Consider the following 22,458-nt stretch of genomic DNA (forward strand, 5'->3'; position numbering starts at 1 on the left):
ATTGAACAGGCTGTTTTTGTTACTGTGCTTCTAAGGCTGTTATATGTAAATGACCTCTGTTCTGATCATCTGCCCTGTATTGTGTCTTATTCAAAAAAGCTGGGCTGAAACACATAACTTCAGCTTAAATGGGCGGAGCTAAAGGGCTACAGGCTGACCAGGTGGATATATGAAAATAGATTGTCTTCTGTGACACCACAAAAAAAGTACATATAAAAGAGGCTGTTAGTTTTCATTTATGGACTTCGTGGACTGACATTTTGAAATTTATCTGTGATTACATCCCACATTAAAGTCTTAAAAGTGAGGACTTTAGGACTACATGATGTGAGGACTACATAAAAGTGAGGAGAATTCAGTGTTTCAAGATAAGGCCCCTTAAAATAAAGCTGCTGTTACACTGCAAGGCTGTGATTGCAGCAACTAAACAGTTTCTAATGAAATAACTCGGATGAACGGATGATGTCAGAGTGGGCAGGCTCGGTAGGGAGGACCAGCACAGTCACTACAATGGCAATGTTATTCAATAATGTAAGGATTTTAATAAATATCCTTTTTCAAAGCAATACATACTCATTAATTGCAAATACAATGTAATAAACATGTTTCTATTATTCTGGCCACCAATTCTTCATCTCGGCCACAAGATTTGGCACATTGTTATAGCTGTCCACCCCCACTTGTACTGGTTATCTACTGATGACCACTGAAAAGCAGGTCAACTTTGCTATAGGTGCAGTCGTATGCAAAACATTTGGACATCCTTGGTCAAATGACACGTTTTGTTGATTTTCTATGTGATACATCCTCTACAGAAAACACACTTCTCCACATTTATGGCACAATTACTGTTAATTTGCTGAATTTAACATATTGGGAAAATATAAAACCTAAAATGCGGCCTGTGTAAAAGTTACAGCACATTTTATATCGTATGTTTTATTTCCAAAATGTTGAACTCAGCAAATAAATAGAAATTGTGCACTAAAATTTGCAGTAAAGTGCCATATTTACATTCCCTGTGGAGGATGTGTTTACTTATTTTCACTTAGAAAATCAACCATGCCATTTGACCAGACATTTTCAAACTTCTGCATACAACTGTTTATAGAGGTCAGACAGAAAATAAAGGGCACCTTAACCTCATACAGTGCTCTTTTAGTACAGCAGCTATGTGGAAACATCTGCTGAGTAATGTTGGAACACACTTTCCTGTAATTATTATGTCAGCAGTGCAGCCACACACCCTCACGCACCCTCCCCACACACACATTCACACGTACTTAAGACAGTGCCTGGAGAGTCTGGAGTACGTGGTGGCTGGGACACAGTCACTGGACGACATCGTCATGGCGGAAGCCAACTGGAGCCCACAAGATCTGATTACCAAATCTCAGGAAGCTAAAAAATTCTCCTACAGTCCATACAGCAAGTTCAGAGTAGGAGCAGCGCTGCTTACGACTGATGGAGCTGTCTTTACTGGTGAGGAGCATTAAGATTCTAGAGACTCAATCACAACAGATGTCTCAAACATTTACTTAAGGAATAGGGCACTCAAGGTCATGTGTTAACAGGAATAACATCGCTGGCTGTAATTTGGCTGCTGCAGAGGTATTTGTCAATGTTTAAAAAATCATAATCATGTAAACAGTCATTCAGAGTAGTTTGATGTGAAATGATCCCTTGTAGAGAAACTTATTATTCAAATTGTTCACAGTGGTGGCGATAGGAACCAGACATCCAGAAGACCTTAATGCCTTTAATTCTACCTATTCTCACTTATTTACTGCTGTCAGTTCAAAATGGTCTGCACAATTAAATGGTTTAGATGTAAATAAAGTCTTTCCAAGTGGTTTGGTGTGAAACGCTTCATTATAGAAAAACGTCAGCGCGAGAATTGTTCACAGTGGTGGTGAAAGGAACCAGACGTCTGAAGTCTTTAATGCCTCTAAAATGCAGTGCTGTGAGGCAAAATTGACCCCAAAGGAAACTTTCCAACTATTTTAACATTTTCAACATTACGTACAGAAACTCAGAAGACACGTGTAGGTTCACTGGTTGTGTTGGAAAGTAAATCACATATTACAATTTCTGTATTATTATTACTATCACTAAAATGCTGCTCAGTTACTATATTTGTGGGGTTTTTTTTTAACACATTCACAGTGGGGTGGTACATGAAGGCAAAACAATGGCATTTACCCCTATCTTACTAGTATACACAAAACTCAAAAGACATATTTAGGTTCACTGGTGGTTTTGGATAGTAAACAAAATGGCTATATTATTGTTTTAGACATTGTGACACCTGGTTCCTATCACCACTGTAAAGAAATGTGAGACGGTAAGCTTCTCTACAGTGAACCATTTCACATTAATTCACTCTGAAAACAATCTCTTCCTCCAAAAAAGTAGTTCCAGCAGCTTTGCATGAACAGCTATTGTTGTTACTTTGCAGCTGGCGGTGAGTGGAACGATGAAGTATGATGACAAAAACCTGCTGTTATCAGATGTAATAACACTGGATAGAACTCTTTTTTAACCAATCAGATTGGATGACTGGAACTGCTGTATAAAATGTAAATAACACAGCATAAGGAAATTGAGAATACATGTAAGACCTGGTGCCGGCACTTGTTCTAGATAACAAAGCTATGTAGCTTCAGAGCAACTTTGACATTTCCAGCAAGAATAATTCTAAACACGACAAATCCCTGAATGTTTCCCAAAGGAAAGTTCTAAAGACTCATTTGTAGCATAAAACTATTCAGCGTTAATGATTGACACAAATGTGACTTATATTATTCCTCCAAATGCTGGTGGTGTACAATGGGTCCATTGTGAGTGAACAGCTGAGGAAATACAATCAGGCACAGAGAAAAGTGACAAATGACAGTAAAGCTGATTGTTTTACTTTTATTTCTGTACCATTTCTACATTGTATTGGTACATGAAACTAAATTGAGGCACGCCACATTAGATTACTTGTTTTTAAACATAGTGTTGCTTTACTGTCATGCGCTCTCAGTGTTCTCCTGGACAAACACTGTTAGCTCTTCTACAACTAAGCAGCCTCTAACTGAAATATATTTAGTGAAATACTAAATATATTTCAGAAAATGTAAATATATTTTTAATCATCTCTGTAAGTTTAATCAAATAACGTACCAGACCACCACTGATTTGTTGAGTGTCATGTGATAGATGTTGACATAATAATGAAAAAATTACTGTAAACTGAAAATGAGATCATACCACAGGCAAGAAACAACACAATATGAGATCATACAAGAGACTTTTTTAAAATTTCTGCATAATTGGTTTGATGTGAAATGGTTCATCATAGAGAAACTTACTTCAATTTCTTTACAGTGGTGGTGATAGGAACCAGGGGTCACTATGTGTACAATGCAAATCTAGCCATTTATAGCTCAGCTCAAAACCCTTGTAAAACAATTTCTCAGGCATCAAGAAGCATATTCATCTCCATTCATCGCAATGGTTCTCTGTGAGTTAGCTTTAAACACTACAGACGTTGCTATTACCACCACTTGGTCCATTTACCTATTAAGCATTTCACATCAAACCACTCTGAATGACTGCGTTTACATCTAAACCATTTAATTGTCCAGATATTTTAAATATAATGGAATTTGACTTTAAGTATATCCTGCTATGAACTGGAATCAGTTTGAATCAAAGGCTTAATCACTGAGCCGTGTGTCATTGTGACTGTATTTTCATAGTCAATGCTGTATTTTTGGTTGAGTTGCTGAAATCTAGGATCATTTTTCTTGCTCCCTCTACAGGATGCAATATAGAAAACGCCTGCTACAATCTTGGTATCTGCGCTGAGAGGACTGCGATCTCCAAAGCCGTGTCAGAGGGACATAAAGATTTCAAGGCCATTGCTGTAGCAAGGTGTTAATTCAACCTCATTGTGATGATATGACACGATCATGATGATACAGATTACAATGATATGATACTTAAATGCTGTTTTCATGTGTCTTGGACTGTTTAATTGATCATCTTCCTTCATCTTCCTTAGTGACATGGTGGACCGCTATATCTCACCGTGTGGTGGTTGCAGACAATTTCTGAGAGAGGTTAGTTTCCATTATGTTAGTTGATCGTGCAGTAAATGCAGGACACATTTCTGCTTCTTCTGGACAGCCCAACATTCTCAAATGTAATAAAACCCCACAGAGCTGTAACCTGTAACCTATAACTCTGAGTGACACTTGTGGGGTCTTCCTTTACTTGCAGTTTGGCCTGGAGTGGGATGTTTATTTATCGAAGCTGGATGGGACTTTCATAAAGATGACAGTAGAGGAGCTCCTTCCAGAGTCCTTTGGCCCTAATGACCTGAAAAGGAAGAAAGCAGTTCCTGTTGAGAACCAAAAAACATGTTATCTAGAAAAACAAAACCAAGAGTAAATCATCCGTTACAGGTTCCTATCTTACAGGTCTATGTATCATATTAAAATATCATTAAATTACTATTATTTGCTTGTATATGCTGAGGTAAAAGCAGTGGTGTTCCTAATCTTTTAGGAGGCCATTAAACAAAACCTTCTTACAGGCCCCCACCGAACACCATTCACCTGTCTTATTAATGCATTGCGTGGTTCTTTTTTTGAGCCCAAACACAGAAACTGACCAATGAGGGCTGCTGATTTTGAGATGATTAGCTACTTGTATCTTGAGTTCTCTCGGAATTTACTGTTATCTGTAACTTGCTTTTTACCTCTACACTTATATTTATTAGGTTGGTACACTGCTAGGAAATAAATAAAATAAAACACCCAAATAAAATTGTGCTACTGTATTAAAATGACATAAAAAGTGATGTGTTGTTTTTTTCTCTGTACGTGATTAAATCTGTTCTTCATTTCCACATGAATAAAATATTACATCAGTATAATTATTGTAGAAAGTAAACTGAAAGATAAAATCATATTGATGTAATGTCTGAAACATTCATGCATTTCAGTCATTCATTAGGAAATGATGTATTTGATGATGTACATTAATTCATGAGTCTTATGGTTAGAAAGCTATTCAGACAGCATTGTATAAGGTAACCTAAAACACATACATTCATTCAACTGTAAAAAAGTATTTAGTTAGCATGATACTTGCTTATAGCTGACAAATCTTTGAAAATGAACTTATCGTATTATTTAATAGCGATTTAATAGTGTAGCTCACAGAGCAGCACTGCTGAAGGGACCCAGTGCACATTCATTCGCCCGTTTGCTGAGCAAATTAATGTATCACAGCAACATACACCAATTATAAAATTACTTGTGATATAACTCTGACTGGTAGCCCAGTGGCATAAGCATAATTGATGCTTTATTGATGATGGCTGACTGTCTGACTTATAGTCTCACTTTCCACAACTGGGGTGACCAGAGAGGTAGCCATGCTTCCTTCTGGAGTGGCACTGGCCACCGGTGGACACCTCTTGGCTACGCCCTAGAACCATATCTGAGCCAGATTTATATTGGGATTTAGTGTGACTTTAATCATATTAGAAGTGAACATGTAATTTACCTTGGTGATCCTACAAACATGTAACCCCTGCACTGAGACAACCCTGCTAACTGCTGCACCATACCACTACTGCCAGCATCAGGCTAGCTACCCTCACTGCAATACAGAAAGTCCATAGAGTTTAATCCAAATCCTATTATCATGGCCCAGGGACAGAGTCAGTAGAGTCGGGCCTGTAACAGTCACCACTGCAAGTTACTTGTATTTTCTGACTGTTGATGCTACAGACTTAATATAAAGACCAGAACCAAGGCCTCTGAGAAGATTTTACGTGGGACAGTGCTCTCTAATTTCTCTTAACCTTTTGTGGAAAATGTGAGACAATGTGTAACACAAATCATTAACACATCACAGTTTTAACTGAAATATAATTACATTTCTGTATTTTCAGCATAAGATTAAGCTAATTACCATCCTTTTGGACCTTATGCTCTGTACGTTTTTAACAAAGCCAACTCAGGACACGAAAAGCACATGTTCATGGTTTAAATCAGGTGTAACAGAAGAAGGAAAGCACTGGAAATGTATTCATATGCATGTGACTTTTATTTTGACATAACTTCAAAAAAAAAAGTCAAATTGAGTCAAAAAAACACGTACTACTACATGATACTATGCAGTCAACTATACGTTACAATTCATACTATACTAATTAATATTCTGCTAATGGCGATATACTATTTTGACATACGGTTTTTGGGGCAGCTGGTCGAATAACAATAACAACACATGTCACGTGACTCCGGGCGTAAACACTGTCCTCCATATGTAGCTGTCACTGGCACTGTTGAGGAGGCGCTGAGTTTACTGAGTTTTAAACGCGTGAATTTCACCATTTGGTAAAACATGTCGGTGAAACACGCCCTCGGTCGGGGTCTGGAGCTGGGCAGGTCTATTTTCCAGCTCGGTATCCTAAAACCGGCCGGCCGGGTAGCAGCGAAGTTCCGCGGAGAGCGGCTGCGGTTAGGCCCCGCGGCCCGGACCGCTCAGCCTCAGCCTCAGCCTCTCCTGCCCGCTCGGTACCGATATTTCCGCATGTCGCTCCGCGGCCTCGCTGCGCAGCTCCAGGCGGCCGGGTTTAGGAGGCTGGCCGGGGGCGGATCCCCCAGGAACAGGGCCGTTTTCCTGGCTTTCGGTGTGGGTTTGGGTCTGATCGAGCAGCAGCTGGAGGATGACCGGAGGAGTGCAGCAACATGCCAGGAAATTCAGGTAACATAGCTGGCCTCGCTTAGCTAGGTTAGCTAATTACGTAACTACTTGTAACTAACAGCCAGCAGACAGTTTAGTCAGTGCAGCTGAGATATTAAATACTATAAAACAACATTTTAGATGTTAAGATGTGTGACGAAGAAAGACAGGAACGGCCATTCCTGTTAGTGTTTTGTTTATCAACTTGTACATTGAATGCGAATACGGGACGCACTATGAAAGATGATTCTTTTGTAAAGGCGCTGGTTTTACTTAGAACCATGAGTTCTTTATGAAGCTATTTGCATGCGTGAATGGTTCTTTGCATAATGATATGGTTCTTCAGATTGATGAATGTGTTGTGTGTTGTGCGTGTGTGTTTTTTTAATGGTTCTATATAGCAGCAAAAAGCGTTCTGGTATTGCTACGATGTTAAGCTTGTAACAATAGAAGAACCCTTTTTGTATTTTGGGTGCTATACAGAACCATGAACAACACATTCTTTGTAAATCTAAAGAACTATTTCGCCATGCAAAGAACCATTTAGGCATGCAAAAGTTTCTGTAGAGAACTCATGGTTCTAAATAGAACCATTGCCCTTAAACCCTTGAAGAACCATCAAGTGTGCACTATTTCACCTTGAGACACCATCTCCATATGAGATTAAGGGTTGGATAGCGATTCTCCATTGAAAAGAATACATAGTGCAGGACTAGTCTTCATCCCTGTCTGGGAAACTGACCCTGAGTGTTTAGCAGACTGTGCTTTCAGTGGGGATAATTCTGGTTGTAATATAAACTTGTATTCATGTTCTGTTAGGGGCGATATCGCCACACATCAACAACTCGTAAAGAAATATTTGTAGGAATTTCACAGAATAGACTAGAACACCTGTAAAAGTGTTGCTACTTCAATGAACTAATGACTCAGGAAGAAGTAAATGTGGCTACCAAAAACATCTTGAGTAAAAAAAGCATGAGGTCAAAAACTAAGTACTGAGCTTACTGTAAAACTGGAGTGAAACTGATGCAACATCTAGAAGCACATTGTTAGATGCTATTCTTTCCTAAATTAAATGCTAAATAAAGTGGTAACAGCTACAAAGCAGTCCAGGAGCTGTCACTAATAGACCGAATAAAAAAGTGACAAAAAAAAGGAATTAGGAACTAATTTGAAGGACTGCAGTCGAACTGAAGACAAATTTGATTATTAAGTTTACAGTACAAATCTTTAGAACAAAATTAGTTATTAAGTTTGTTTTATCCATGCATGTTTAATTACTCAAATAGATATTTCATCTTTTTCTTTTGTTTCCCCATGAAGGCATTATTCAGGAAGAAGAAGTTCCAGAGCCCACTAAAGCCATTCACCTCAGGGTATAAGCTGGAGAACTATGTGATTGGCAAGCAGATAGGAAAAGGCTGCAATGCTGCTGTATATGAGGCTGCTGCTCCTTTTGCACCACTCAGAGAGAGCACCACATGTTCGCTGGTGGAGCTGAAACTGAATGGAGAAGAAACCAGCGTCTCAGAGTCCCTAAGATTCCCCAGTACAGCCAGCTACCCACTGGCAGTGAAAATGATGTGGAACATTGGGGTAGGCGGCAAAGGCACTATGAATTAGACACTGTATTGCAGGAGTAAATGATCTTATTTGGTTTCTTGGATTTGTGGATTGTGTTTTTGTCATGTGGTTCAAGAAGAAATCAAATCTACAACCTCCAGTCTGTTGATGTATTTCAAAATAACAGTAGCTTATTGCTCAAAAGCATATTTCCTGTGACTGCATTGCAGGCGGGATCCTCTAGTGAGGCTATCCTTAATTCCATGTCCCAAGAGCTGGTCCCTGCGAGCCCTCAGGCTCTAAAGAAGGAGAAGGGAGAGCTTGTCCTGAGTGGGTGAGTCTATGTGGTCCAAACCTGAATACCTGAATACAGCCCAAGAACTTCCTGTCAGACCTTGGTCCTGACCCAACTCAAGCACATCATCAAGATCCAAACTCAGTCCAAGTCTGAAAAAAAATGTGTTTGAACCCGACCACATAATTAAAAGTCTATTATTACCCAAAGTGAAGAAAAAAAACTTACATTTTTTAGTGATAGCGCTGGTTAAATTACTGTGTATGTCAATAACAACTGTCATTACATCATAGACAATTCAAAATTAAATTAAATATAATATGAAATAACTATATAATAGAACATTTCGCTGTCCGAAGTTTAAATTCTGCTTAGAGTACTGCTTCTGAAGAACAACCCAATTATTTTTCAGTATTGACAAACTTTCCACAATGCGCTGTTCTCATGCTATATGGTGCTGATATAGCAGGATGTTGGCCTTTACCTGTTTAATCCTAAGAGTCTTTTTGTACAATTTTGTACAGTACTTTTTTACATAGAACATATGTGTAAAAGTTACAGTGAGTTTAGAGCACTCTGCTCTCTTCGCAGTCATTTCGGGAGTGTGCCAAAGAGAGTGACCGCTCATCCCAACGTCATCAGAGTGTACCGGGCTTTCACAGCTGAGGTTCCACTGCTGCCCGGTGCTGAAGAAGAGTATCCAGCTGCACTGCCCAGCAGGCTCAAACCCTGCTGGCATGGGCAACAACCGCACCCTCTTTCTAGTCATGAAGAAGTAAGTCACCAAAGAGATCCACTCTTCACTCACATGTGAGGTATCACCCTTTTCTTATATAAGGGCCATACTGTTGCTGGTGGAGCAAATCGCTGTATCTCCGAAATGATTACAGGAGAAAGAAGAACTTTCTTAACTTTAAATGTAAGTTAATGTAAGAAGTTGTTTTTCCCAAGTAGTTTTGGACCATTTCTGTTGGTCCATTCATCGTGCAATTTTAACACAATGTTAACTGGACTTTTCAAATGATACAAAAAATGAAAAACTAAATTGGAGATACAAGGCCTTTGCACAACAGCGACTATATTCTACATTTTTCTTATAATATTTGAGTGGCTTTATATACCAAAAGCAGTTGAAATTCATCAGGAAATTCTGAAATTTCACTGCCAAACTATTCCCAGTCTGGGAGCAGCACATTAGCTCCAGCAGAACTGTTCCATCTGGGCAGTGTAGGGTTTAGTGCCTTGCCCAGTGGCACCACAGGGAATATTCATTAGCTCTGGGATCTGAACTTGCAGCCTTCTGGCTCACCTCTCCTACCACTAAGCTACCAGCCACTTTTAGATGTGCCTAAATACTTTGTAGAGTGCTGAATGAGAGTTAGCCTGGCTTTCCTCAGATTGGAGTTTTCTCAGAGTAAAAACCTTCACTTTGGCTTAAAAAAGGACAAATGACAGTAATAGTTCTGATAAAAGCCGATATTTGATCCGTGCTGATCAGTGTTGTTGTCCTGCAGTTACCCATGTACGCTGCGTCAGTACCTGGAGGTGTGTGTGCCGGGCCGCAGGCAGGGCTCCATGATGCTGCTGCAGCTGCTGGAGGGCGTGGACCACCTGTGCAGGCAGGGCATCGCACACAGAGACCTCAAATCAGACAATGTGCTGCTGGAGTTTGACTCAGGTAAGTGCTACAACACAGAATCACGTTCATGCTTGTCCTAACACAACCAATGGTGGACAATTACAAGAGACATACACTGAACGGCCACTTGGTTAAGTACACCTCCTTGTATCTACTCTCTTTGTCCATTTTATCAGCTCCACTTACCATATAGATGCACTTTTTAGTTCTATAATTACAGACTGTAGTGGATCGTTCTCAGCACTGCAGTGACACTGAGGTGGTGGTGTGAGAGTGTGTGTTGTGCTGGTCTGAGTGGATCAGTCACAGCAGTGCTGCTTGACTTTTTAAACACCTCAGTGTCACTGCTGGACTGAGAATAGTCCACCAACAGCGTCCTGTGGGCAGTGTCCTTTGACCACTGACAAAGGACTTGAGGATGACAGTGACTGGACACAGTATTTTAAACTCCAGTAACACTACTGTCTGATCCACTCACACTAACATTTAACGTATGTTAAAATTTTGATTACTAGGGTACATGTTACATGATGTTAATTCTGTAAGTGAAAGTAAGTTAACACATCCTCTACACATTATCTAAAGTTGTAAGTTTTATGCCATTTTTCTGTGAATTTTAGTGCACAATGTTAAATTCAGCCAATAAACAGTGATTGAGCATTAAACTGTGCAGAAATGTGTTCTCTGTAGAGCTTAGAAAATCAACAAAACATGTTATTTTAACCAGGAGCACCCAGACTTTTGCACATGACTGTACTTGTGATGTATTGTGACAGTAGAAAAATGGAGCTTAGACCTATATTTACAAAACCTTTCAGACTGCTGCCCTATCTTTTTTTTTTCATATTTATTTTAAACCCTAATCAATTCAAGCTGGGAAGCAATACTATTCTAGATTTTCCTGGTCTGTGTTCTATGAATACTCTCCTTTAAAAACATTTTGACAGTTATATTTTTGTCCTAAAGTTGGCTGCCCCAGGCTGGTCATCACTGACTTTGGCTGCTGCCTGGCAGAGGAGGCCTTGGGCCTGAAACTGCCCTTCACCAGCCGCTGGGTGAACAGAGGGGGGAACGCCTGCCTAATGGCACCTGAGGTAACATGATGGCATTCTTTTAAACACTCCCTGCAGGTGAAATCTAATCCTAGTTACTGATACAGGTGGAAATCCTTACTGATGTTGAAAGTTTCCAAGACCAAGATTAATCTGTTTCCATAAAGCAAAGCCTTCAAATCTATTGTTTTTCAGTAGCTTAGACTTTCACTTTTTCTCATGGTGGACACATTTCAACTTTAGCTTATTTAAAAATGACTGTTCACCCACAAACTTAATTTATTCACTTATCTTGCAAGTCCTGTTTTATTGACTTATATTTGTAAACTACATCCATTCAGCCATAACATTTTGTTTAAGTACTTTGCATAACCTTGTTATCTCAAGCAGATTGCCTGTTTGCTGATATCTGTCTAGCCCAGTACAGTCCTACTCTCTGTATTCTCTCTGCAAATGAACTTGAATGCAAAATGAATGTAAATGTCCGTAGGTGGCTACAGCTGTACCAGGTCCTGGTGTGGAGATTGACTACAGTAAGGCAGATGCATGGGCAGTGGGGGCCATCGCGTATGAAATCTTCGGTCAACCCAACCCGTTTTACAGCCCTGAAGGCCTGGAGAGTCGCAGTTATCAGGAGAAGCAGCTGCCAAGGTTGCTAGCCAGTACACCTGAGCATGTGCAGCTGGTGGTAAAGCTGCTTCTGCGCAGGAATCCGAACAAGGTGGGCATGCTCCTGGTTTTAAGGTACAGTCCGGTTAAACTTTGATAGTTGGTTATACTTTTTAACTAAGATTAATTCTTTTGCACTCTCTGACTTCCCGTCCCAAGTCTTTCATTCACCAACTCCTCTTTATTGGTTTCTGTAGCGTCCTAGTGCCCGCGTGGCTGCTAACGTCCTGCACCTCAGCCTGTGGGGCAAGCGAGCTCTGACCAGCCTGAACCCAGCCAGCATGGGGAAGATGGCAGACTGGCTGCTGTGCCAATCAGCTGTGGTGCTCCTGAAGGGCTGCGGGCCCAGAGGCAGTTCTGTGGAGGCCGAGCTCCAGAGAGGATTCCTCTCCAACCTGGACCTGGAGGAGCTCCGCATGGCTGTAGGCTACCTGATGTATGGACGAGAGCTGTGGCAGAGCGCTGATGTCTAAGGAGACACTATAGGGCCTGTTTACAACTTGTGATAACATGCATTTTCGGTGATCGGATAATGTTCGGATTTCACTTGACCACATAAAAAGCCAGGTGTAAATGCTCCCACGACGCACTGTGTTCAGATTAGTCAGATCACTCAAACCACATTCAGAAGTGGCCAGAGTCGGATCTCCACTGTGTTTAACACAAGTGTAAACAGAATGTGTATAATTAGCAGGTGAGATTTTAAACAAGGAAACTAAAGATGGAGGACACGTGAGACTGAGGTTAGCCCCAACCCAACGGCCTTCATTCTCTCCAGGCCGAGCTTATCGATGCATATCATAACGCGAAAAGAGTAAACAGAAGTAAAATGGAAACAACGTATGTGCTGACGTGCTTTTTACATGGGAAAAGCACAATTGGAGTTCGTCACAGTGGCGACGCATTTTAGTAAAAAGCGTAAATTTAATCTGGCCAAAGTTTATCCAGATACAGTCCTGACTCAAAACACATGTTAATGCATGGTGTAAACAGGCTCTATATATTGTAATAAGCTGTTTCTGTTTTAAGGTTCGGCTCCAGCACCCCACCGCGATCCCAGAAGGATAAGCAGTTGAGATGATGTATGTATGTATGTATGTTTTAAGGTTCTGGCCTTTAGAGGTAAATGAAATGTTTGCCCACAAATAAGATTTAAAGCACAGAAATTTGCTGCTTTCTGATCTACCATAAGCTGTGGAAGCTCTACAATCTGTTGATGTAATAGCACTTTATGTACTTGCACCTTTTTGCCACTCTCCTCCTTTGTGACCTAGTCATGAAATATAAAGTAACACAAAACAGTCTGGTAATATGCTGCTTCTGACTTAGCTAAGTTCTCTGTATATAGCAGTTCTTGTTTTACGGGTTTTCAATAGGTTGTGCTAAGTCTAGTTAATTGCCAGAACACGCAAAATCAAAATGCCCTCAATTCTGTTTTTGTTCATTACATGTTTATCACACAAAGCAATAAACTCCCTGTGTCATTTTACTTACTGTTGTCATGTTATCTGTTGGCCAATCAGCTAAATATGAAAATAATAAAACAAGCCAACATTATTGCCTCAAGGAACTTTGAAACCATATAATTCTGGTCATAAACACCTTAGAGCCTGTGATCGGTGATCAAGGCTTCTGTTCAGGTGCCCCTCATCTTCAGAATGCACAAGCTGACTAATTGTGGGTTCCACATCATTAAAAAGCTGCCCCCAGATAACTGAATTTTCATGTCCTGCTTTTCCTTCATTTTGCCTGGTGGGATGGCCACACCATTCGCATGACTACTAAATCAGACAAAATCAAACAAAGCAGATATGAACGCAAGTTTCATTCAGCTAGTCGTATACAGTCACTGGCTTTTTTTAAAACTGCCTTTAAGAGGAATTGCATTTTTTTTTACATTTCTGCATAATACAGTCAGTAATATATAAACAAAGTAATTCAGAGTGTTACCATGTGAAGTGGTGCATTGTTGAGAGACTCTCTGACTTTTCTTTACAGTGGTGATTATAGAAAGCAGATTTCTCAATGTCTGACAACACAAATTTAAACATTTTATTTACTATCCAAAATGACCAGTGAACCTACATGTGTTTTTTTGTTTTTTTATATGTAATGTTGATAATGGTAAAACTATGGAGCCCATAAGATGATGCGTGGTATTTATTTTACAATAGGATATAGTCATAAATTAATATATTGAGGCCAAGAGTGAAGTTTCTCATAACTCATGGCCTCACTATATTAAGTTGTGGCCTCAATATATTAATTTGTGGCCACATCTTATAACAAAAAAACAATGGGGCTCTGTAAAAATCTGCGTTTTTTTTTCTTTAAGTACACTATTGTCTTGCAGTGCCTTGCATCTACCTCTCTGCCATGAATTGTTTTAAAAAAATATGTTTTAGGTCAAACTTTATCTCAAAACTTTCAAACTCAACTATAATAGTATAATAGTAACACTAAGTTTATTTAAAAACGGACTTAAATACGTTTTATTTAAAAAGCTGTTATAATGTCACTTTATTTTACTTTATTTTTACCTTATTGTCTTTTTTGTAGTGTTTTTTCCTAAATATCATGGTGTTGTGGCTTTTATTGTTTCATTGAGTTTATCTTCGTAGCACCTTGAGATGTACATTTAAATGAAAAGGTGCGCTGGAAAAACTGCTACGAATTATAATTCAGATCGACGAATGAACTACATTTCCCATGAACCACAGCGGCGGGAAACGCCCCCATGTACTGTAATCTATCCGAGTACCAAAGTTTAGCGAAATTAGGTCAGCTCGGGGGGCAGATACTGTACAAGATTGTGAGGTGACTTTCCAAACGTGGATAAAATCTTAGAAAAGGTGTATAAAAAGGAAACGACGCCAGTTTTTTCACGCTCCGTGCAGATACTTGTTTGTGCAGTGAGATAAAACTCATCATGCTGAACCTTCTCAGTGTGGTAAACGGTGGTCGAGTCTTCAGAGGGATTCACCGTCTAAAGCCATGTCTGTCTCAGTGCGCACTGCAGGCAGGAGGCCGGCTGGAGGGAGCGGATCTGAACGTTGCTCCGAGAAGGCTGATGTCTGAGAAGCGGTTTAATGTCCCACCCAGCGCGGAGTTTGTGGCTCGAATGTCTGGAATAGCGACCATGGCCAAGTTGCCGTACCAAGAAACGGCTGAAGGACTGGACGCAGCGTTTATAGGGGTGCCCATCGACACCGGCACCTCCAACAGGCCTGGGGCAAGGTTAGAAAACGCATGACCAGCAGCTCAGGAGCGCTGTCTGACCTCACTGCTGGAGTGGACAACTGATTTGATTTTTTTTGCATAGTCAGAACATTCAAGTCAGAATTTTCCCTGAGACCGCGTTTCCCAGCTCCACCTGCGCCGAGGGGTGGGCGATATGGCAAAAGTATTGTATCACGATACTTCAACACATTTTCACCATACCAGACTTTTTCAAAGAGGGCCAGTTCATACCGACACCTGAGGGCTGAAATATTACTCAGAAGTTATTAAAAATATGACATTTTCAAAATCAGCGCGTAGTATCAGAGCTTTCTGTGAGCTACCGTTTCCTATCACTGTGTAAAAGATGCAGGAGGCTTATTTCATTGTTGGTTTGCTCAAAGAAATTTGGTTTGATAAGCGTTTACAAAATTGTTTAACAATAAAATGTCTTATGTATTACATTCCTATTGAAGTGTTTACTTGTTTAAAAATATCTTTGAGACAAACTAAACAAAAAAATGTACATTTTCGGTTTAGTTAGATCATCTTCTTTACGTATAAATTAACTACAGCACCCGCATTCAGAAATCACTTTATCAGATGAGTAGCCGTAATTTTACAGCACTGCTGCCACCATCAGGTGAAAGGAAGAACTGCAGTGTGTTGAGTGATGAGCCATTATAACACAACAGAAGCTGCGGGCCACATTTGGCCCCGAGGCTGGACTTTGGACACCCCTGCAGTACACAGTATAAATCGCGATATTTCATTTTTCAGATATTTAATAAGTTGGAACAGACAAAATAGAACCTGTAGTGCCACATGTAAAACACTACAATTATAATAATAAAGATAATATTAAACCTAGAATTACTATGATTTCTATTCAGTGTTTTACAAACTGCACTGCAATAATTCTAGTTAAACAGGCCTAATTATGCTCATTTTGTAACGAAACACTATCCATGATATTCTCAGAAGAGCGTGTTGTGACATGATTTATCAAGATAACGATAAAATACTGTCATATTGCCCATCCTGCATGCACTGTAAAGTTTTCTCTGCACCTCAGTGACACTGTTAGTTATTCCTAAATCCTGTTTGAGCTGAATCAGACTGCCACAGCAGCAAAACATGAAAAAACAGAGCAGTGCAGGTGGATTACAGGGCTAGAGTTGGGAAACATTAATCTTGTATGCTCATATATGCTCCTGCACCTGATATTAATTATGACTTACCATTTAAATCATTACTTTTGGAATCACTTATCATAGAACTATAAAGACTTTAAACAGTGCAGATTTGAACAAATATAAGTTTATAAGCCTTTATAAGTGTTTATAGATGTTTGATCAAATATTATGTAATGGGGGACAGTATAAAGACATTAAATGATGTTATTTTTTGTCTTTTTTGTCCTCTTTGTCTGCTTTGAGACATCACTGCTTTAGAAATATGATCAATTCTGCATATTTATTTTATTATTACTTTTATTATGAATCTACACCTCCATTTGTCATTCTGAAGACATCTAACATTTAATTTCTTTTTTTTTTTTTACAGCATTCTTACTTCCTGTTAATTTGAGATCTGTGAAGTTCCATAATGCTGATGTACTATCATTTTACTTACTCTTACTTACTTGAAAAGAACTAATGAATGTAAATATCACGTCTCCCTTGCCAGATTTGGTCCTCGGCAGATCAGGTCAGAGTCGATCATGCTGAGAGCGTTCAATAGTGCCACCAGAGCAGCTCCCTATGAATCCCTGATGGTTGCAGATATCGGCGATGTCAACGTAAACGTGTATGACCTCAAAGACACCTGCAGAAGGATCCGAGAAACGTACCGCAATGTTGTAAAAACTGGCTGCATACCCCTGACAATGGGTGAGTCAAGGATTTGAGCCTGATGAAAATCAGTAAGCAAAAACATTCTCTTTAAGACACAGCAAATTTATACAATAGAAATGGCTTTAAAGAAGAAGAAAAAGCACGTCTAAGGCTGGCTTTACACCCGGAAATTTTCATGCAACTTTAGTTGCTTGAAACTTTCATGAAACTAAATTGCACTTGATTGGCATAATGTAAAGCTGTCCTGCAACTCACAAGAGACTCAACCGCAACGGTTGCAAGTGTCCACACTTAAGCGTGAAACAAGTTTTATGAAACAGCCAATCAAAGTGCTGATACTGTATCACGTGATCACTTCAGATTACTCACACTTCAGATACTTTCAAATTAATGATTTCATGCAATAGACAAAAAATCAAGAGACATGTAATGACCTTGTTGTGCTTCTATGACAGGATGAGCAAGATATCAAGTAGGCTATAACTGTAATGGCTGCCAAAACATTCATTTTCAAAGGCTCAGCATGCACACAACAGATAAAAAAGCCTCTCAAATACAGAGTAAAGAACCATAGATAGATAGATAAATGACAGATATATAGATACAGAACGAAAGGATGACAGTGACAGCTGGAACACGCATATGAAGATGATAAAATGCTTAAAATATGTAAATAACACTTTGTGGATGGCTTTATAATGACAATGATATGATGTAGCAAAAAATATGAGCTGACAATTTGGTTAAACAGTGAAATAGTTGAGCGTGTTGCATGCAACTTTGTTTTTGAATTTCTTTGTGTAACTGTTAAGTTGGACAGAAATTATGCTGCAGGCAGCTCACAACATGCAACCAGCTGCGTGGAAGTTTCAACTTTGTAAAGCCAAACTAACATCTATTAATATAACTTAAAGCTGCACTATATAAGATGTTTTTGTAAAAAGGTAGGAGAAAACAAACACGCTAAAATATGTTGTCTGTGTGCTGCTAGGATTCACCCTGTAAAGCCTGAAATAAGAATTTAGAAGTCAGAGGGGTCAGATTGGACTTCTCAGGATTTTTTCGGACCACGTCATGCGTTTTTATGTATTAATGTCACACAAACAGAGTCCGAAAGAAGGTCCGGCTCGATGTTTAAGTCTCAACTACAAAATCAACATTATACTGATGAAGATATGATGACAATATTAGATCACCAAGTTTTGACTGAGTTCTCTTTTTTAACGTTCTCGCAATCAGATTAATCTATGTTCTTCCGTGTGTTGCCTGCAATTACGCATTTCCACCAGAGAGGTCTTTAAATCCCCAAAACTTACATAGTGTAGCTTTAAACCAACTTGAAAGCTTTATCTTTCAAAATTTTTAACAGTGCTTGTTCTATTCCAGTCAAACCTTAATGACACTCTAAAAGGGTTATTGAATTGAGTCCAAAACGAGATGAATATGTCAAGATAATGTGATCCACAGAACTGTTTATGTGGAAAAATGAAATAAGAAATGAAACTCGACTGACTTCGTTAAGTCAAGTGTGATTGAACTTTCAACTTGTGCCTATGAAGACTCTTCTTCAATGATTAACTCCATTGCTGGCAGATGCAGCAGCCCAATTAATGATTTACTTCACCTCATGTTCCTTTATGTACTGTTTAAGAGTTTTAACCATCAGCATTTGTTCGAAACTTTCCGTAACAGGAGGTGACCACACGATCGCATACCCGATTCTGCAGGCAGTGGCTGAAAGGTAGGCAGTGCAGCAAGTTCATATCTCTGACCACACAGTAATTCGATTTGAATATGATTCTTTGGGAAATGATTCAGTGCATCATGAAATCTTATAAATCTTAAAAAAAAAACAAAAAAAAAAACACTGAATACCCAAATATGACTAGAGGAACCATTAACACAGTACTACAGTATAGACAGTAAAACTATACAAGTTCTTTATAAGAATTTTATTTTGGCTAAAACATGAGTGCATACAACATTGAATATTATTATGATTTATTATAATCTATTCCAACTTTCCAGGGTTGATGCAGTTGACCTTCTCTGACTGGTATTAATATAATTTTTGTGCGTCTAATTAACAGACATGGTCCGGTGGGTCTGATTCACGTGGACGCTCATGCAGACACTGGTGATGTGGTTCTGGGGGAGAAGATCGGTCACGGGACGCCCTTCAGGCGCTGCGTGGAGGAGGGTCTGCTCGACTGTAAGAGGGTCGTCCAGATCGGGCTCAGAGGGACCGGCTACTCTCCAGACAACTACGCATGGAGCAGAGCTCAGGTGTCACATTGAAGAACACTGCAAATTCTGGCTATCACTGGACGTCACTGACTACCGCTTTGTTTTCCTAAAAGCATCATAGGGTTGAGATTAGCTTAAAGCGATAGTTCAGTATTTTGATGTAGCCCATCAGACGTGACATTTAGAGAGTGCCGTGTTCCTATAGTTTTGCACTGGAGCTGTGAGGCTGACGTCAGAAACTACTTCATTCATTTGTGGGAAACGTCACGTCTATTTGAGAAACAGTTTATCTCGTATGTCTTGTACAGGGGTTCCGTGTGGTCCAGGTAGAGGAGTGCTGGCATAAATCTCTGGTACCACTCATGGCTGAGGTTCGGACGCAGATCGGCTCGGGGCCGGTGTACCTCAGCTTTGATATAGACGCTCTGGATCCTGCGTTTGCTCCAGGCACAGGAACACCTGAGATCGCAGGCCTCACACCCATACAGGTAGGATCAGTCATGCGATCTTTGCTATTAAACAGTGTAGAATAGAGATTGTGTAGATGCAAATGTTTATGTAGTTGGAACAAATAGCCCTGGTTAAAACTCCTCTACACTCCGGACTCAGTGGTTTTAGGTTTGGTCACTTGGGAGAAAACTGATAAACAGGGTTATTATACACATTTCCAATTTGACCTTAGTTTCAGTTAGTTTAGGAAGTGCGTTAATAGTTTTAGTTTTGTTCTTATTTTCTGAAAAGAAGGCGTTTTAGTTCTGGAACATACTAATTCTGGACTCTTCTATTTACATTGACTTTTAGCAATGTTAAATTAGCACAGACTCACCATCTATTGAGTGTTTAAGGTATAACAAAGAAAGGATCACTTTCCAGACTGTCCTTCATGCACTGGAAACATGGCAACTCTGTAAAAACCTGTTTTTCTTTGTAAACTATCTGACTTTAACTTGTCTGCAGCAGAAGTAGGAAGTTTTTGAAAACTTCCTTTTTTTATTTTAAAAAGTTAACTAGCATTTACATTTACGGCATTTGTCAGACACTCTTATCCAGAGGGACTTACAGTATGATCATTTTACACAGGTAGGCGAAGGTAGTGTTAGGCGTCTTGCCCAAGGACTCTTATTGGTATAGTCTAGGGTGATTAAACCCCTACAGTGTAGAAGGCAGAGGTGTTACCCACTACACTACACCAACTACACAATTTTATTGTTAGCTAATAACCTTCCTGATTACAAAGACAACCACATAATATTGAACATTATCTGAGCTTATCTGTCTGTGGTCAGGGTTTGGAGATTATCCGAGGGTGCCGAGGCCTGAACCTCGTGGGCTGTGACTTGGTGGAAGTTTCCCCACCATATGACACTACAGGTGATCATTTAAGCTCTGATATAACCTGCATTACTGTTCAAAAGTTTAGTATCACTGCTCTCCACAGTCTAAAACCAATTTGGTTGCCGAATTCATGCACAAAATGTAATATATGTAACAAAAATAATAATTATTATGATGTGATTTCAAGCTCTTCAGTCATTTTTCTTTTATGCCTTATTACTGATATTTTTCCTTTTGCAGGCAACACGGCTCTGACTGCAGCGAACCTCCTTTTCGAAATGCTGTGTGTCCTTCCCAAGATAAAATACTACGATTAAATATGTGAAATGGTCAGTCTTAAGGGTCACAGGTCTCTGTCTCTGACAGCAGGACGGCCCTGAGCGCTGTAATAAAATAACAGCGAGGAGCCAGAGGCTACGAAACAAGCCAAAAATCTGTGTCTATCATGTTGGCTTTAAGAAATTTGTCACCGTGAACTGTTGCCATGATCTCTTAGCTCACAGGCCAAATGTCGCCTGTGGACAGCCTTTGTTTTAAAGGGAAATTCCACCAGTTTTTCCACCAGTTGTTTACAGTGGTGGTGACAGGAACCAGACGTCTTAAGATGTCTGAGAATTCAACTGATTTTTTACAATTTTGAAGTGAAGTGCTCTATTCTAGAGTAACTTACCGAGTCTGAATCTTTTACAGTGGTGGTGACATGAACCAGACATCTGAAGAGTTTCATGTTTCTAAAAGCTCCCTAACAGAGACTTATTACATGAAATGGGTATAAATATACTGGACAAGGCCTGAGACATTGTTTTATGATACTTTTGAGATACATTTTTGGACAAAATTTGTTTTTTTTTGTTTAAATGTATTCATGGAGGAGGGGGAGGGGTATATGCAGGGTGCTATGAGGCATAATAGTAACAAAAAATCATTTTTTTTAGATTTACCACTATGTTACCATCATCAAAATTCCATTTAAAAACTCAGATGTGGTGGTTTTGGATAGTAAATAAAATGGCTGTTTTTGTGTTGTAGACATTGTTACCCCTGGTTCTTATCAGCACCACTGCAAAGTAATCTGAAGCAGTCAGTTTCTCTACATTCAACATCAAACTACTCTGAATGACTTACATCTCATTTACATCTTCGTAATTTATTTAATTAAATTATACAGACACTTTGAAAAATGTGTGGACTTTCCCTTTAACGCTCCCTCACAGAAAGATATTACATGAAATTACAGCTTAGAGCTACATGTAGGGCATTGTGAGACAAAAGAACCCCCCAAAAAATTGGATTTAATTGTTTGGATTCAACTCTGTTTTACATCATCAACATTACATATAAAAACTCAGAAGACGTGTCGGTTCACTGGTGGTTTTGGATAGTAAATAAAATGGCTATATTTGGGTTGTAGGCATCACAATTCCTGGATCCCATCACCACCACTGTAAAGAAGTTAATAAGCATTTCACATCAAACAACTCTGAATTACTTTGTTTACCATGAAATTAGGGAGAAATTTTGAAACATCTGTTGAATGCCCCTTCAATGTGCACTGTACATACAGTATTTGTTTGTATTCTGTCTAGAAATTGTCATTTTAACACAGTGCCCTGCAACATTGTTACACATGCTAGCAGCACAACAGAAATACAGCATTAATGTCACAGAATCAAATAAGACATTAATTAAAACCACTGAAAAAGTAAGTTTAGCAAAGCTTTTCATTAGCCTTACCTGCTTTATTGTGTTCGATTCAGTCTGTCAACTTCGATATGGAAAAAATGAAATGATAGTTATGGAAATAAACCATTTTATTATGTTCTAATAGACTTT

At 39.3% G+C, this 22,458-nt stretch overlaps 3 protein-coding genes across 3 annotated transcripts; all 3 read left to right on the forward strand.

Annotated features, from left to right (window-relative positions):
• The first annotated feature begins 1,208 nt into the window (after positions 1-1,208).
• Positions 1,209-4,852, forward strand: cdaa (cytidine deaminase a). Its single transcript, XM_036591666.1, has 4 exons — positions 1,209-1,482; positions 3,810-3,921; positions 4,052-4,109; positions 4,270-4,852. The coding sequence occupies exons 1-4, from the start codon at positions 1,224-1,226 to the stop codon at positions 4,438-4,440; spliced, it is 600 nt and encodes a 199-aa protein (XP_036447559.1). The 5' UTR covers positions 1,209-1,223; the 3' UTR covers positions 4,441-4,852.
• Positions 4,853-6,310: 1,458 nt separating this feature from the next.
• pink1 (PTEN induced kinase 1) lies at positions 6,311-13,457 on the forward strand. Its single transcript, XM_036591246.1, is given in 10 exon segments — positions 6,311-6,771; positions 8,074-8,346; positions 8,544-8,647; positions 9,200-9,332; positions 9,334-9,383; positions 10,123-10,286; positions 11,214-11,341; positions 11,790-12,020; positions 12,166-12,404; positions 12,998-13,457. Coding segments are annotated over 10 exon segments (1,737 nt in total). The 5' UTR covers positions 6,311-6,408; the 3' UTR covers positions 13,050-13,457.
• Positions 13,458-14,701: 1,244 nt separating this feature from the next.
• On the forward strand, positions 14,702-22,454 carry agmat (agmatine ureohydrolase (agmatinase)). The gene is made up of 7 exons (XM_036591047.1): positions 14,702-15,205; positions 16,877-17,079; positions 18,736-18,784; positions 19,134-19,329; positions 19,599-19,778; positions 20,577-20,661; positions 20,866-22,454. Exons 1-7 carry the CDS (start codon positions 14,898-14,900, stop codon positions 20,940-20,942), a joined length of 1,098 nt encoding a protein of 365 aa, XP_036446940.1. The 5' UTR covers positions 14,702-14,897; the 3' UTR covers positions 20,943-22,454.
• The last annotated feature ends 4 nt before the right edge of the window (positions 22,455-22,458 follow it).

This window comes from Colossoma macropomum, unplaced genomic scaffold, assembly GCF_904425465.1.
Source record: "Colossoma macropomum unplaced genomic scaffold, Colossoma_macropomum, whole genome shotgun sequence".
NCBI lineage: Eukaryota > Metazoa > Chordata > Actinopteri > Characiformes > Serrasalmidae > Colossoma > Colossoma macropomum.